The sequence below is a fragment of the Carassius gibelio genome, chromosome B8 (genome assembly GCF_023724105.1).
Source record: "Carassius gibelio isolate Cgi1373 ecotype wild population from Czech Republic chromosome B8, carGib1.2-hapl.c, whole genome shotgun sequence".
Taxonomy (NCBI): Eukaryota; Metazoa; Chordata; class Actinopteri; order Cypriniformes; family Cyprinidae; genus Carassius; species Carassius gibelio.
Genome location: NC_068403.1, coordinates 3,002,315 through 3,016,562, shown reverse-complemented (window position 1 = coordinate 3,016,562; position 14,248 = coordinate 3,002,315). Strand labels below are relative to the sequence as shown.

General features: G+C 34.8%; 1 protein-coding gene across 1 annotated transcript; it reads left to right on the top strand.

Annotated features, from left to right (window-relative positions):
- Nucleotides 1-513: 513 nt before the first annotated feature.
- On the top strand, nt 514-14,103 carry LOC127964224 (tissue-type plasminogen activator). The gene is made up of 15 exons (XM_052564367.1): nt 514-637; nt 4,127-4,217; nt 4,310-4,352; nt 5,357-5,491; nt 5,786-5,896; nt 7,309-7,483; nt 7,683-7,774; nt 7,860-8,034; nt 8,662-8,747; nt 9,601-9,663; nt 9,780-9,987; nt 10,527-10,663; nt 11,797-11,937; nt 12,570-12,718; nt 12,998-14,103. The coding sequence occupies exons 2-15, from the start codon at nt 4,155-4,157 to the stop codon at nt 13,157-13,159; spliced, it is 1,740 nt and encodes a 579-aa protein (XP_052420327.1). The 5' UTR covers nt 514-637; nt 4,127-4,154; the 3' UTR covers nt 13,160-14,103.
- The last annotated feature ends 145 nt before the right edge of the window (nt 14,104-14,248 follow it).

Sequence of the window (14,248 nt, the reverse complement as noted above, 5' to 3'; positions counted from 1 at the left end):
TAACTATTCTAAACATGAACGTACATTTATGTCTGCTTAACGCCAAAAGATGATTTATTTTGTAAAAAAACATGTAGATCAAGAGGCACTTTATGGTTACGGCAGATGCTGTATGTGCTAAAAGGCAAACAGGGACTTTTTGAGAATATCTGGAATACATTTATTGATTATGCCACAGATTTGTGACAAAAAAAGTAGGTTTTCTAATGAATTTTTATCTTACACTTATGTTTCTTAATGTTTTATCGAAATATCTCTCCATTCTGATTTTATATTTTCAACGTAAAAAAAAAAAAGATCCGATTTGTGAGGTAAAAAACCATTTTAAACCTATGTTTCCGTGCTGAAACGGGCTTAGCTTTTGCTATCTTTCTTTACAATAACTGCCACTTTAGATGTTGTCTAATAATGCCTTGCGTAGTTTTTGACTATGACGTCACTGACTCACTGATCTCCCGCCCTAATCAGGATATTCCCCGCCCCACATCAGCATCATCATCATGGATAAATATCCTGAGATTCACGAGCTCAGACAGAGACACGGAGGAGACGGATCCGGAGAGACGCTTTAGTTCGGATTTAGACGCATTCACACGCACTGAAGAGGAAGCGGAGTACAGCGCGCTTGTTTCGAGAGGTGAGACGCGAACACACGCGCTATTTCACGATTAAACAGGGCTGCGATTCAAACACAGAGCTGTCTTCATAGACAACAGCATTTTGGGGCATCACGAGCGCGTTTCGAGCCGGCATAACTGATGCAGGAAAACATGCCGATGATGCCCTAAAATAGGCTCTCGTAGTTCGCAGCGAACTCGGATTTGAGACACCACCGAGTAGGCATTTATTTAATTTACATATTAAACAAAAATGCTTATACATATAGACTTCAGGGTCAGATTTTTGTACCATTTTTACAGTGCATAGCCTAATATATATAGATAATATAGCTATAATATAAGCAAAATTAAGCATAGCCATACTTACTGGTATACAAACTGGGATTTGAGACACTTCCAAAGAGCTATGCACATATTTTACTTATGTAGACTACACATTTTTGTAGCATTTATATAATGCACTGTTAAGTAGCCTACAAGCACAGTTGTTTCCTTAAGCAGCTATTATAGCCTACTTTTTTTTAGTTTATACCTTTTTATATGTTTTTCTAAATTTTTCAAATAACTTATTTGATACTTGTAAATTTTTATATCAGGTTGATGCATTCATTTATTAATATACATTTTGACATGTAATATATACGTAACTATCATTGAAGTCAAATCTAGTAGGCTATGTGTATATTATAGATCTAGTATTAAGGAATGTGATTTTTTTGGGTAAGACCGACTTTCAGTCAGTTTTTAAAATGTTTATACATTGTAAATTTTGTAAATGTGCAGTCGTTGCCTTGATAATCTATTTGTACCTGATATAAACTTGTGAAAGCGATTTATGATGCACAGCTCAATATTGTCTGATCTGATCTACACTGCCTTCATCAGATGTTCCTCCAGCACTTACAGTACACAGACTATCATTCATGTCAGACTCACGTGACGTTCAGGAATTCGTTATTCCCTTAATAACACTCTGCTGTGTGTAAATCCGTTCTTATCTGCAGAAGTAGGCTACGAAACTGCATACTTGTACAATGAACATCCAGCACTGCGCGTCTAAAAGCGTCATTGCATGGGAGATACCGGGTGTCAGACACACTTTAGGACTGCTCCTAATCTAAAAAGGCTTGCAAAACTAACCTAGCAAACCAGAATGAGTACAGACCACCTCTGGCTTTCACTGAGATCAGGTTTATGGTGTATTACGGTCAGCACATTTACAGCACGCTCTAATGCATTAGCTCAGATTTACAGACACACTGTGTTGGTGGCTCTTTGTTGGTTTAAGTCAGATTCCTTTTAGGCTGCTCATAAATCACCAGGTCTGCTTGTGTAGACATATTCATGTTACTAGTTGTTTTTGCCTTAAATTGCATGCATCTTCTCTTATCATGCACTCGTTCAGGATTTGTATTAATCGAGCGATTGGAGATGGACAGATGCAGGACATATAGACTTGCATTGAGAACGCTCTGTGTGTGTGTGTGTGTGTGTGTGTGTGTGTGTCTTTCTTTCTGAACACGGTGACTCAGTTTCACTCCTTTACAAGCTTTTCTACTCACTCATCACGTTTGCTGTAATCTATTCTTCTATTCTTTCCTCCCACGTGTCTTTCTGTTAGCTGGACAATGGTGCACTGTTCTGCCTTTGGGGCTGAAAGTAAGGATCGGATTTTACACAAATGCACACACACACATGTGTGTGTATGTGGATGTTAAATGTTGCATGTTTTTCCTTTCCAACAGTGCAACAACTCGTTTTCCAGTTAAAACATCCTTAAAACAAGATTAGATGAAGTTTAAAGTTAGAAATACTCAAGCCTGAGGGTGAAGTTTGTAGGCAAAGATCTTCATGTTTGAGATCGAAATGTCAAAAAAAAAAAGTGTCAAATGTGAGATTGAAGTTTGAAGAGAAAATACTCAAATGTGAGATTGAAGAACTTGGAAGACAGAAATACCCTTAAGATTGAGGTAAAGGTTCATAGACAAAAACATTCATAAATCGGAGGTTGCAGAAGTTTAAAGGCAAAAGAATTAAAATACTCAAGTTTGAATTTGAAGACATTTGACGTCAAAAATACTCTTAAGCTTGTTACTGAAGAACCTTGATGACAAAATACTCAAGTTTGAGGTCGAAGAACTTCAAAGAAGACAGAAATACTCATACGTTCGAAGATGAAGTGTGTTGACAAAAATACTCTCGAGTTTGAGGTTGAGGAAATTTGCAGTCAAAAATTCTCAAGTTTGAGGATGAAGAAGGTTGTAGACAAAATACTCTTAATTTGAGGTAGTTGCCAGCCTGTGGTTTTAAATGCATGTGACTCATAAAGAGAGAGTTCATACGGACTCACGAGAACTGCTGCACTTTGGGAATGAGGTCAAATATTAAGGAGACCAACAGAAGGAAAGGAAGTTGAGAGGAGAAAGAAAGAGAGGTGAGGTTGGACAGAATAGTGTCTTTCTGCAGACGCTCGGCTCGCATCAGGTCAGACAGATCCGCGTGTGTTGTTTCTGTCGAGTAAATGCATGAATGCAAATACTGAGATCACTGACTCTTCATCTCAGAGTTTGGTAGCTTGGCAAATGTGAGCACAGTTTGAGACATTATTGTGATATATATACGGAAACATTAGAAGAGATGTGTGATTATTGGGGGATTTATCTTTAGAGAAAGATCTCCATTCACGATTGGTGTTTAGGAGAAGCAGTTACGATTTAATAGAAATCAACAGGTATGTTTCTATTATTTACTCCTCTGGGTTTTTCCAAGTTTAAGTCAGTGCTGAGTGAATAATAATTGTTAAAAATGTACAACCGTTGCACTGAGGAGTGCTGGATAAACTGCTTAGGTTGTAATCTAGTAGATACAGTGTGCATTGTTTTGTTCTTGCATGCGTTTTTTGAGATTCTTCCCTTTAAATGTTGAAATAAAAAAGGTTTATTTTATAAGTCACACAAATACTGTATCATCATCTGTGTGTACAAGGATGTGGATGTGCACTGCATCCAACAGGAAGAGACCGTGAACTTCCTCTCCAGCTTCATCACACACACACACACACACACACACACACAAAGACTTTCTTTGAGCCGCTGTGTGTGTGTTTGTGATGTGGTGGTCCATTATTAATTTCTTTTCAGAAGCAGAAACTGGTCCTGGTTAAAGTCTCACAATGTCAGACAAAAGAAAAACAGATCATGAAACCATTAAACTATTTCTTTATTTAGACTAAAACTGGCCACACATTACCACAAAACTTAGTTTCAAAGTAGAAACAGATTGTCATTGCATTTCTGCTCATGCCATGAAACATTTCTGTGTAATAAGAACCAGTGTTAGCATCAATTTATGGTTTTTATTTATATTGTATTAAGTTTTAAAGATTAAATACTGTTGTTTTTGACATTTTTAAACATTGAAACATTTTTTCCATTAATATATAAAAAGCAATGTCTGAGCAATATAATTTAAATATGAAATGTGTAACAAACCTTTCTGTTTTGCAGGAGTTTACAGAGAAACCTTCAGGTCAACATGAATTTATTACTAAACCTGCTGTTGCTGCTTTTTACTTTGTGCTGCGCTGCAGATCCCAAAGTAAGTGTGTGTGTGTGTGTGTGTGTGTTAGTGAGAGAAAGAGATGTTAATGCATGATATCTGGATTGAACAACATTGTGTATCTCTGACAGGTGTTCAATATCAGACAGAAGAGAGGCATGCTCACAAATAGAGGTGAGGTTTATATTTTTATTTCATATATTTATATTGTTTTATATATTTTTTATGACCTCTCAGCTTCATCTCTGGCTATGATGCATGTATTGCATGCTATTTCTATTATTGTGCTAATTTCCTCAATGCATGGAATACAACACTAGCATATTCACATGGCCAGCGAAACACTTCTGCTTCTGTAACACATCCATCATAGATAGATAGATAGATAGATAGATAGATAGATAGATAGATAGTGATGGGTTTTCCTAATTAATGATTATTTAAGCATCTGGTAGTATCATATTTATCAGTGGCTTTTGTGTCTAAATTTGTCTTAGAAATACCAATTGCTTCTTTTGACTTTAACGCTATTAATCTAACTTTCAGTAACGTAACAGTAAATTAAAGACAGCTGTGTTATTGTGTAATATGCTTTTATATAATATGCTTCACCAACGAGTAGCGCTGTAGCCCGACCGAGTCCGATTCATTCTAGTGATTCGGTTCGTTCGAACAGATTTTGAATCGATTCGAATTCCACAATGTTTTGTTTATTTGGTTATATGTAACTTAAGATGTTTGTTTTTTCTTGTGATACAGTTCCATACTGTCATCTTAATTGAGTTCATTCATGTGGCTCTTGATTAAATCCTTATATATCAATTCTACTTATAATTTGACTCGTATTATTGGCAAAAGTATATTTAAAATGCAATCATATCCTCAGTATGTTGTTGTCCGTTAGGGGGCGCTGTGTACACAGTAAAAACATACGTCACACATTCACCATCAGAACTTTAATATTCAGAACAAACACTTCTGTTCAGAACTTTCTTTCTTTCCAGACTGTAGCACCTTTTGTTTGTTTCTGTAATCTCTCTCTCTCTCTCTCTCTCTCTCTCTCTGTTCTGTCCCAGTCTGATGTGGAGGAGAACGCTTGAGTCATTTAATTTGCATCTATCCCTGACCACAACCATTATGTCTTAATTTCCATCTCATTTTGTGTCTGTGTGTGTCAGACGCTTGTGTGGACTCTTATTCGGCCGCGGTCAGAGATATTGGGGCGACGTGGCTGCGATGGAAGGGTCAGAGAGTTGAATTCTGCCGCTGCAACTTTCAAGCAAGAGCTCAGTGTCATGAGATACCGACGACCAGTGAGTGATCACACACTCAATCATTAAAGAAAGAGGACCATTTACTGTTTTACTGATAATAAGTGTATATTACGTATATTACGACTACCTGACCTCAAGTTATTGATCCTTGTGTTGTAAAAGTCATTCTGTTTCTGAATTTAAAATGATGTAATCATTGTGCAAAACCACTTCACACCCAATTAATTACGAGTATTTTGGAAAGTCCAAACATTTTCGTAGCACACTTAAAAATAGCATTTCTGAGCCATGAAATAAATGTCATTTACAGATGTTTATTGCTCTGTTTTTCAGCATGTTTCGTGTCTCAGTGTTATAATGGAGGGAGGTGTAAAGAAGCTCTTTACTCCAGTGACTTCATCTGTCAGTGTCCTCCTGGCTTTACAGGAACACAGTGTGAAATCAGTAAGTCATCAGCAAACACTGCTATTTATCACTGTTTAGAGGCTTTTAGTTACACTCATTTTACTTCGCTTTAAATCGTGTACTTGTGTATAATTTTGTTTTTGTTTTGCATTATTACTTGCTTGTAAAATAAGTATTACTTAATATTTAACTAGTATAAATTACTAACTTATAACTAATTTTAGTATGATTAGTTGCTAATAAATTTAGTGTAACTAGTATAATTTATTTTAGTACTATTACTTGCGAGTAAAATTAATGTAACTGTTTTTAGTGTATCATTTCTTGCTAGTAAAATAAGTCTAATTAGTATAACTTACTATTTTTAGTATCAGTAGTTGCTTGTATAATTAGTGTAACTAGTTTACTTTTATATAATTTGTTTTGTATTATTATTTGCTAGTAAAATCAATATTGCTTACTTTTTTTCGTGAACTAGTATAACTAGTATAAATTACTAACTTATAACTAATTTTAGTATGATTAGTTGCTAATAAATTTAGTGTAACTAGTATAACTTATTTTAGTACTGTTACTTGCTTATGTAACTAGTACTATTTTTAGTCTATCATTTCTTGCTAGTAAAATAATTCTAATTAGTATAACTTACTATTTTTAGTATCAATAGTTGCTAACTAGTTTACTTATATAATTTTGTTTTAGTTTTGCATTAATACTTGTAAGTAAAATCAATGTTACTCACATTTTTTCGTGAACTAGTATAAATTACTAACTTGTAAATTATTTTAGTATCATTAGTTGCTAATAAATGAAGAGTAACTAGTATAACTTATTTTAGTACCAGTACTTGCAAGAAAAAAATTAGTGTAACTAGTACACTAACTAATAGTTAGTACACTTACTGTTGCTAATAGTATTAGTTGCTAGTAAAACTAGCATAACTTACGGTTTTTAGAATTATTTGTTGCTAGTAAAAGTTGCATAATTACAATAACATACTAGTTTAAGTAGTATTAATTGCCAGTATATCTTACTATTTTTAGCAATTTTTGCTAGTAAAATTGGTAAAACTAGTATTATTTATTGCTAGTAAAATAGTATACCTAGTGTAACTTATTCTTTTAAGTATAATTAGTTTAGTGAGTATAACTTGTAACATTTATAGTATCATTAGTTGCTTATAAATGTAGTGTAATTAGTATAGCTTACCGTTAGTATCTACTTACTAGCATATTATTAGTATCAGTACTTGTTAGTAACATTTCTGTCACTTAAAATTAGTAGTAAAATTACTAATAAAATTAGTGTACCATTACTTGCTAGTAAAATAAGCAGAATTAGTATAACTTACTACTTTGAGTATCATTAGTTGCTAGTAAAACTAGTATAACTTTGCATTTTTAGAATTATTAGTTACTAAAAAATGCTGTGTTTGCTTGTGTTTCTCTCAGACACAACTGAGCGGTGTTCCAGGGGTCAGGGGTCGGGTTACCGTGGCACCTGGAGCACGAGTGTGTCAGGACTGGAGTGTATGAACTGGAATTCCAGCTCACTCCGAGGGAAGAAGTTCACGGCCAGGAGACCAGAGGCAAACACACTGGGACTGGGAAACCACAACTACTGCAGGTGCACACACACTTCCTCCAGCCTTTATTCACCGATGCATGAAACTAAACACTGGTGTCATATCGCTCGTTCATGCAATTTGCAAATTGATTTCCAATTGAAACCAAAATATTATTTTTGCTTTCATGCATTGAGCTGCATTGTGTTGTCTGTGAGTATATTAGAAATAATCATATTTGGGTTGTGTTTTATTGCTCAGGAATCCAGATGGAGACGCTAAACCCTGGTGTTACGTTTATAAAAAGGCTCAGATCACATGGGAGTTCTGCTCTTTACCCACCTGCTTAATCGGTACAAACACTCAACACACACACACACACACACACACATGCATATCTGTATACATATAGTGTGTGCTAAAGCCGTGTTGTTTCAGACCCCTATCTAGAGTGCTCACAGAGATCCGGTCAGACCTACAGAGGGACGAAAGCTGTCTCACGCAGCGGTTTGAAGTGTCTGTCGTGGGATTCACCTGCAGTCTCTCGAAAGATCTACAACGCTTGGAGATCTGACGCCAGAGACATCGGCATCGGCAGCCACAACTTCTGCAGGTACAGTGAAATATGCATTGAATTCAGTTAGAAATGCATTAACATTAACTAGTTCCAGCTTCCACTGCTGCTTAAGCTTCTGTGTTTCTTTATAAATCTGGTTGTGATCCTATTGAACTTTTTTTTTCAGCATACTTTTTGTTCCTTTTTTTTTTTTTTTTATTTTTTTTTTGACCCTTATTCAATTTCTTTACTTAACAAACATGCATTATCATTAAAAACAAAAACTCAAACTAAAATAAATAAATAAATAAATAAATACTAAAATAAAATTATAACACATTCAAATAAAAAAACCTTTTTAGAAAGTATTAAGGCATTTTTTTTCAGGTGCTTTAAGGATTTAAATTATAAATACATTTTTAAATACCCACAAAACTTTTAAATAAAACGTAGATATAATCAAAACATTATTATAACACAAAAATTCAAAGTCTTTGTTTTGCATAAACACACCATATATATGTATCTATATCAAAGTACTATTTATGTGAAGTGTTTCTGTTCACTTCATAGGCACAACAACAGCTCTTAACCTTTACGTGTGATACAAACACTGTCTTAATGTTTCTAAAACATCAGAAATCAGCTTTCCATCTCTGACTCTCCGGCTGTTTTCCCTCACAGGAACCCGAATGGTGACCTGGGCCCCTGGTGTCACGTCTATAAAGGGTCTCAGCTGGTGCGGGAGCTCTGTGACGTCCCTAAATGCCGTAAGTGTGCACTGCTGCAATGACAAACATGACTCACTGATGCACTTCACTGTTCGGGCTTGGAGTGATTAAAGGGTTAACATTCGTGGAATCTCCAACATTTATGTGGATCGATGTTTACAGCATTTTGAAGGTGTTCCACCAAATAAAAGCTTGTTTTTTTAGTGTCATAGAGAATATGTCAGTAGTTTTAATTTTGGTTTTAATTATTTGAGTACAATAACTCAGTTAAACTTTATGTGTTTATGAAAATGAGAAATGTTTCTGACAACTAGCTGTATCAGCTGATTTTTTTTTACTATTATTTGAATTAATGAGTTTTTATTTCAAGCAATGAAAATGTTTTTTTTATTGGTTAAGTTAACGATAATAACCTTGTTAGATATCTTCAAAGCCGTACAATGTTTGAAAAGGGTAGAATTTAAGACATAAATATTAGTATTGTGAACAAATATATATTTTACACTACAATTGTAATTTACCACAGTGATATATTTGTTAATTTTCATAATTAGCTAATAATAATAATATATGATAATAATAATAATTATTATTATTGTTTTTACTAATCAATAAAAATAAAGTAATAAATAACAGAAAATTAAATAAACAGATAATAAAGATAAAAACAATTATTATTGTCCTTCTTTAACTAATAATAATAATAATAATAATGATGATTATTATTTATTTTTTAAATTATTATTCAATTGAATTATGTTCCTTAAATAGCTGAATGTGCCACGTTTCTAATAAAAATTCACCGTCCATGTTTAAATCAGTCCTGACATATTTATTTTTCTACATTTTGTGTGCGGTTGCTCTTTTAACAGTGTTTGTCTTCCTTCCGCAGCGAGGAAAACTCCATCCTTCACCACACTTGGCCAACGAGCCCCGAACACCATCAACACTCAAGGTGAGACGTGAAAGATAACTAGACGTCGTGGTGTAAATCTTATGATGAAGGCGACTGGTGTTTTCCCTCACATGTGTTCTGGGATCGTGATCTCTTGAGTGTTCTCTCGTGCTCAGGTTCCTGCGGTCAGCGGGTGGAAGCTCCTTCAAACTCTCTGCCCATGTATAGGATCCGTGGAGGTCAGGTCAGTGACATCAGAGAGCAGCCGTGGCAGGCCGCCATGACCGTCTATCTGCCACGCAAAAGATCTTACAGCTTCCTCTGCGGCGCCGTCCTGATCGACTCCTGCTGGATCCTCACGGCTGCTCACTGCTTCCAGGAGAGGTGTGTGTGTCCGCTTCACTTCCTACTTCACATATAACATTAAACATAGATTAACTTGAGCTTCAAATGAAAATGAACAACAAACGGAAGCGAGTTAATGCTTAAAACAAGAAGAAATATCAATAGGATATATGAAAGCTTCCCTTTTAATGATTTTTTTCAGATCCAACTGGCAGATATTTGTTCTTGTTTTAATCGAGCTCGCCTTATTTTGATCAGTTTCTTTATTTCTTTTTTTGTTTTCAAGTCTTTTATTATAAATTAATTAAAGAGTAATGGGAACCAGCTATAAAATATATTTTTGAATGCTTATGCAACTCATTGTGTAAACATGTACATGTACTGGCTGTGTTTCCTTCAGTTACTTGATTAAATATGCTTTTCTTGCTTTACATTTACCTTCATAAAACCTCCAGAAACCCTGTAATGGAAGAAAATGGGAATTTATGTTTTAAAGATTTTTTATGAATTTGTAAAAAAATTTTTTTTTATTATTATTGTTATTATTTTTAATCATTTGTCTTCTGTAATTGGTTTAGATTTGATGCGAATCGTCTTCAGATTGTTCTGGGTCGAACCTTCAGGCTTCAGAACTCCAGCAGCGAGCAGATCTTGGACGTGGAGAAATACTGGATCCATGAGCAGTACAACGACGACACGTTTGACAATGACATCGGTGAGACTTCAGATCATTCACTGAGAAATCACACACAATAAATTTAATTTAATTTAATTTATATATACATATACACTATTGTTTAAAAATGTGGGGTCAGAAGGGTTTTGTCATGGTTTTAAGTCTCTTCTGCTCACCAAAGCTGAATTTATTTAATTAAAAATGCTGTAAAAATAGAGAAATATTATTAGAATTCACTAATATCACTAATATGTAAATATCTCTTAAACTGTAATTTATTTCTGTGATGCTCCGCTGTATTTTTAGCATCATTCCTCCAGTCTTCATTGTCACATGATCTTCAGAAATCATTCTAATATGATGATTTGCTGCTTAAGCAACATTTCTGATGTTGAAAACGCATTAATGCAATAAGCCTCCACAAGCTGTGGTTTACAGTGAATTTATAACAGCTAAGGGGCTTTCTTAGGTACGACATGAAGCAGAGATCACAGGGCTTATTGCTTTTATGAAACAGTTATCCCATATACATAGTGAGGTTTCACAAAATAAAACCAAGCAAACAATGTGTAATGATATTAATAACAACAGTATTCTTCCATCAAACAATGTAGTTCCCACTGATCTATAATATATTTATATATAGATATAGATATAGATCAGTGGTAGTTCCTCAGAAACCGTTGTGGTTGCTACAAAGTGGTTGCCGAGCAACACACAGAAGTAAACAAAGGTGTGTTACTTTGTAATCTACAACAGCTTCGATCATGGCTCAGCCAATCAGAATCAAGGACCGGAACTATCCGTTTTATAATTTATTTTCCAGGATACTTTGATGAATAGAAAGTTCAGAAGAACAGCATTTATTTAAAAGTGAATCTTTTGTAACTTTCAGTGATTTTAATGCATCCTTTCTGAATAAATGTATCTTTAGTAGAATCTTTCTGACCCCAAACTTTAGAACGGCAGTGTTTTTAGACTTTACTAAATCAATCTATTGACTAATCCTAAAAGAGGTTTTGATATTTATTTGATATATATTTAATAGCACATACTTATAGAGTATATTAGCATGTACTGTTATTTGGTCATCATTTCAGTATTTATAAAGTTTTAAATGTCATTTGAGTTTTGAGTGATTTTTTTTTTTGTCTTCTTCCTCGTGTCTTCAGCTCTTCTCAAGTTAAAGAGTGAGTCTGGTATCTGTGCCGTAAACTCTCCAGAAGTTCTGCCTGTATGTTTACCAGAACCTAACCTGGTTTTACCGGATCTGACGGAGTGCGAGATCTCTGGTTACGGGAAAGAGACAGAGTGTAAGTTTTCTGATCAGAAGTACTGTGTGCCACACTTACATATTTCCCTGCAAAAAAACTTTTTTAAATTCAACTTTTTAGAATGGATCTAAAACTCCTTCATAGAAGATGGGAATCAACACTGCAGGAAATTAAGTCTTTAAGCGAGTGTGTTTTGTCTTATCACACTGGTCGATTCTTTTACATGCTTTTAAAATGAGTGAAAGCATCTGTGCTGTTGCTGACAATTGTTTTTTGAAATTACAAAAATAAGTGAAAAATTTGCCAGTTGAGTTAGACAACAATTTTTTTTTATATGGGAAAGACAAAATAATTAAAGAATAAGTGAAAAAGCTACCAGTACAGTAAGACAAAAATTGAAAAGTAAAAAATGCATTTTAAAAGTGAAAAATCTACCAGTGCGATGAGAAAAAAAACAACATTTAAAAAAAAGTAAAAAAAAAGTAGAAAGGCTTGCAGTGCAGCAAGTGAAAACCAGTCTTAAAATCACGTACAGTGTTGCTTAATTAAACTTCCCTTGTTTGAAGGTATTTTAACAGAAAAACCAGATATAAAAAAGTTTTTTTGCAGTGCTTCTTGATTGTCCAAATAACTGTATGATAATGTTTCTTTCTTCTGTTGTCATCTCTCAGTTTCTGCGTTTAACTCGGATCGAATTAAGCGTGGTCGTGTGCGCTTGTGGCCGCAGGAACAGTGTGTCCCGGAGAAGCTGGCCGACCGTGTGGTGACCCCAAACATGCTGTGCGCCGGAGACACACGCAACCTGGACGACGCCTGCAAGGTAAAAACACATTCAGCCTCGGTTTGCATTTCCAATGTTGGGGAAAGCAACACTTTTAAAAAATAATGCATTACAATATTGCCTTACTCCCTTTTTATGGAATTAAAAAAAAAATTACTTTTGAGTTACTTTTTAAAATCTGGGCAGAGCTTGCGTCTTTTATTTTAAAATAAAAATGTTATTCTACAAATGTGACCCTTGGACCACAAAACCAGTATTAAGGGTCACATGAATGATTTGTGCGTGTTGGTTGATTGGTTTCTCCCGGTGGTTCTTCAGGGGGATTCCGGCGGTCCTCTGGTGTGTCCCAAAAACGGCAGGATGACTCTGATGGGTTTAATCAGCTGGGGCGACGGCTGTGGGAAGAAAGACACGCCTGGCGTTTACACACGTGTCACAAACTACATAAACTGGATCTCCAGCAAGATGAGGGCAAACTGAGCCACAAACGAAACGCATTCAAACAAAATACAGTGTGAGAGTAATGTGATTGGGAGAACGCCTGCATTCACCAACCTTCACGCCTACTGGACTCTACATTTGACCTGCTCTCTGGGTTTGAGTGGCATTTAAGGGGGACACATGGGATTCTGCGAGTCAGTCATTGAAATCTGACTCCCAGACGGTTTTTAATTTATAACACACAACGTGGCCCTCAATTTACAAAAGGACAACATGCAGAAATGAAATGCATGATATAGGCTTCTAAAGTGCAAACTCTGATGCATTAAAAGTAGTTTGTTTTAAAATGATAATGGATTTAGAGGCACTTTTGCTTTGCTTTTAAATAGTGAAGATGTGAGTAAGCGACTGATGGCACTTTCCTGAATGTGTGATGCTTTATAATGTTTGTTAAATCGTAATTATTTTTAAAACTAAACATCTGCTGACTTCGTTTTGGTGGTCAGTGTTGCTGTGTTGATGCAAACACTTTCATTTGACTGTATTTGATACAACTTATTTGACTTCAAAATGTCTTTAGGAACACAGATCTAACATTATTGCAGACTTTAGATGTTGGGATTCATATTAAGTTAACTAACTATTTAAGTATTTTACATCTTTTATACCATTTATACAAATATGCAGCTAGTTCTAAATTATTGTTTTTATATGGTAAATGCCTGTATGTTTTTTTTTCACCTGACAATTTATAAAACATAAATTGGAAAATGTCCTTTGTCTCCTGTATAAAAATATTTATTTCAGATTCAGAAGATGTGAATTTTTTTCAGCAAGTGTTTTGTGAATTCAAACTGTCTATTTAGTCAAGCTGGGTAATGGGTTAGTGATTTGCAGCAAAAGCTAATTTCCTTGTGTTTATTTCCTTTATATAAAACATAATGAAGCCGTTTCTGCCACTGAATAAAAAATGAAAAAAGTAATTGTGACTTTTTATCTAACAATTGCAATTTGTTTTTATTGCAATTCCGGGTTTACATCTCACAATTCTGACTTTTTTCTCTTCATTGCATGATACAAACTCTTCATTTTGCATTCATCAAAATTGCGATATAAACTCAAAGTTGC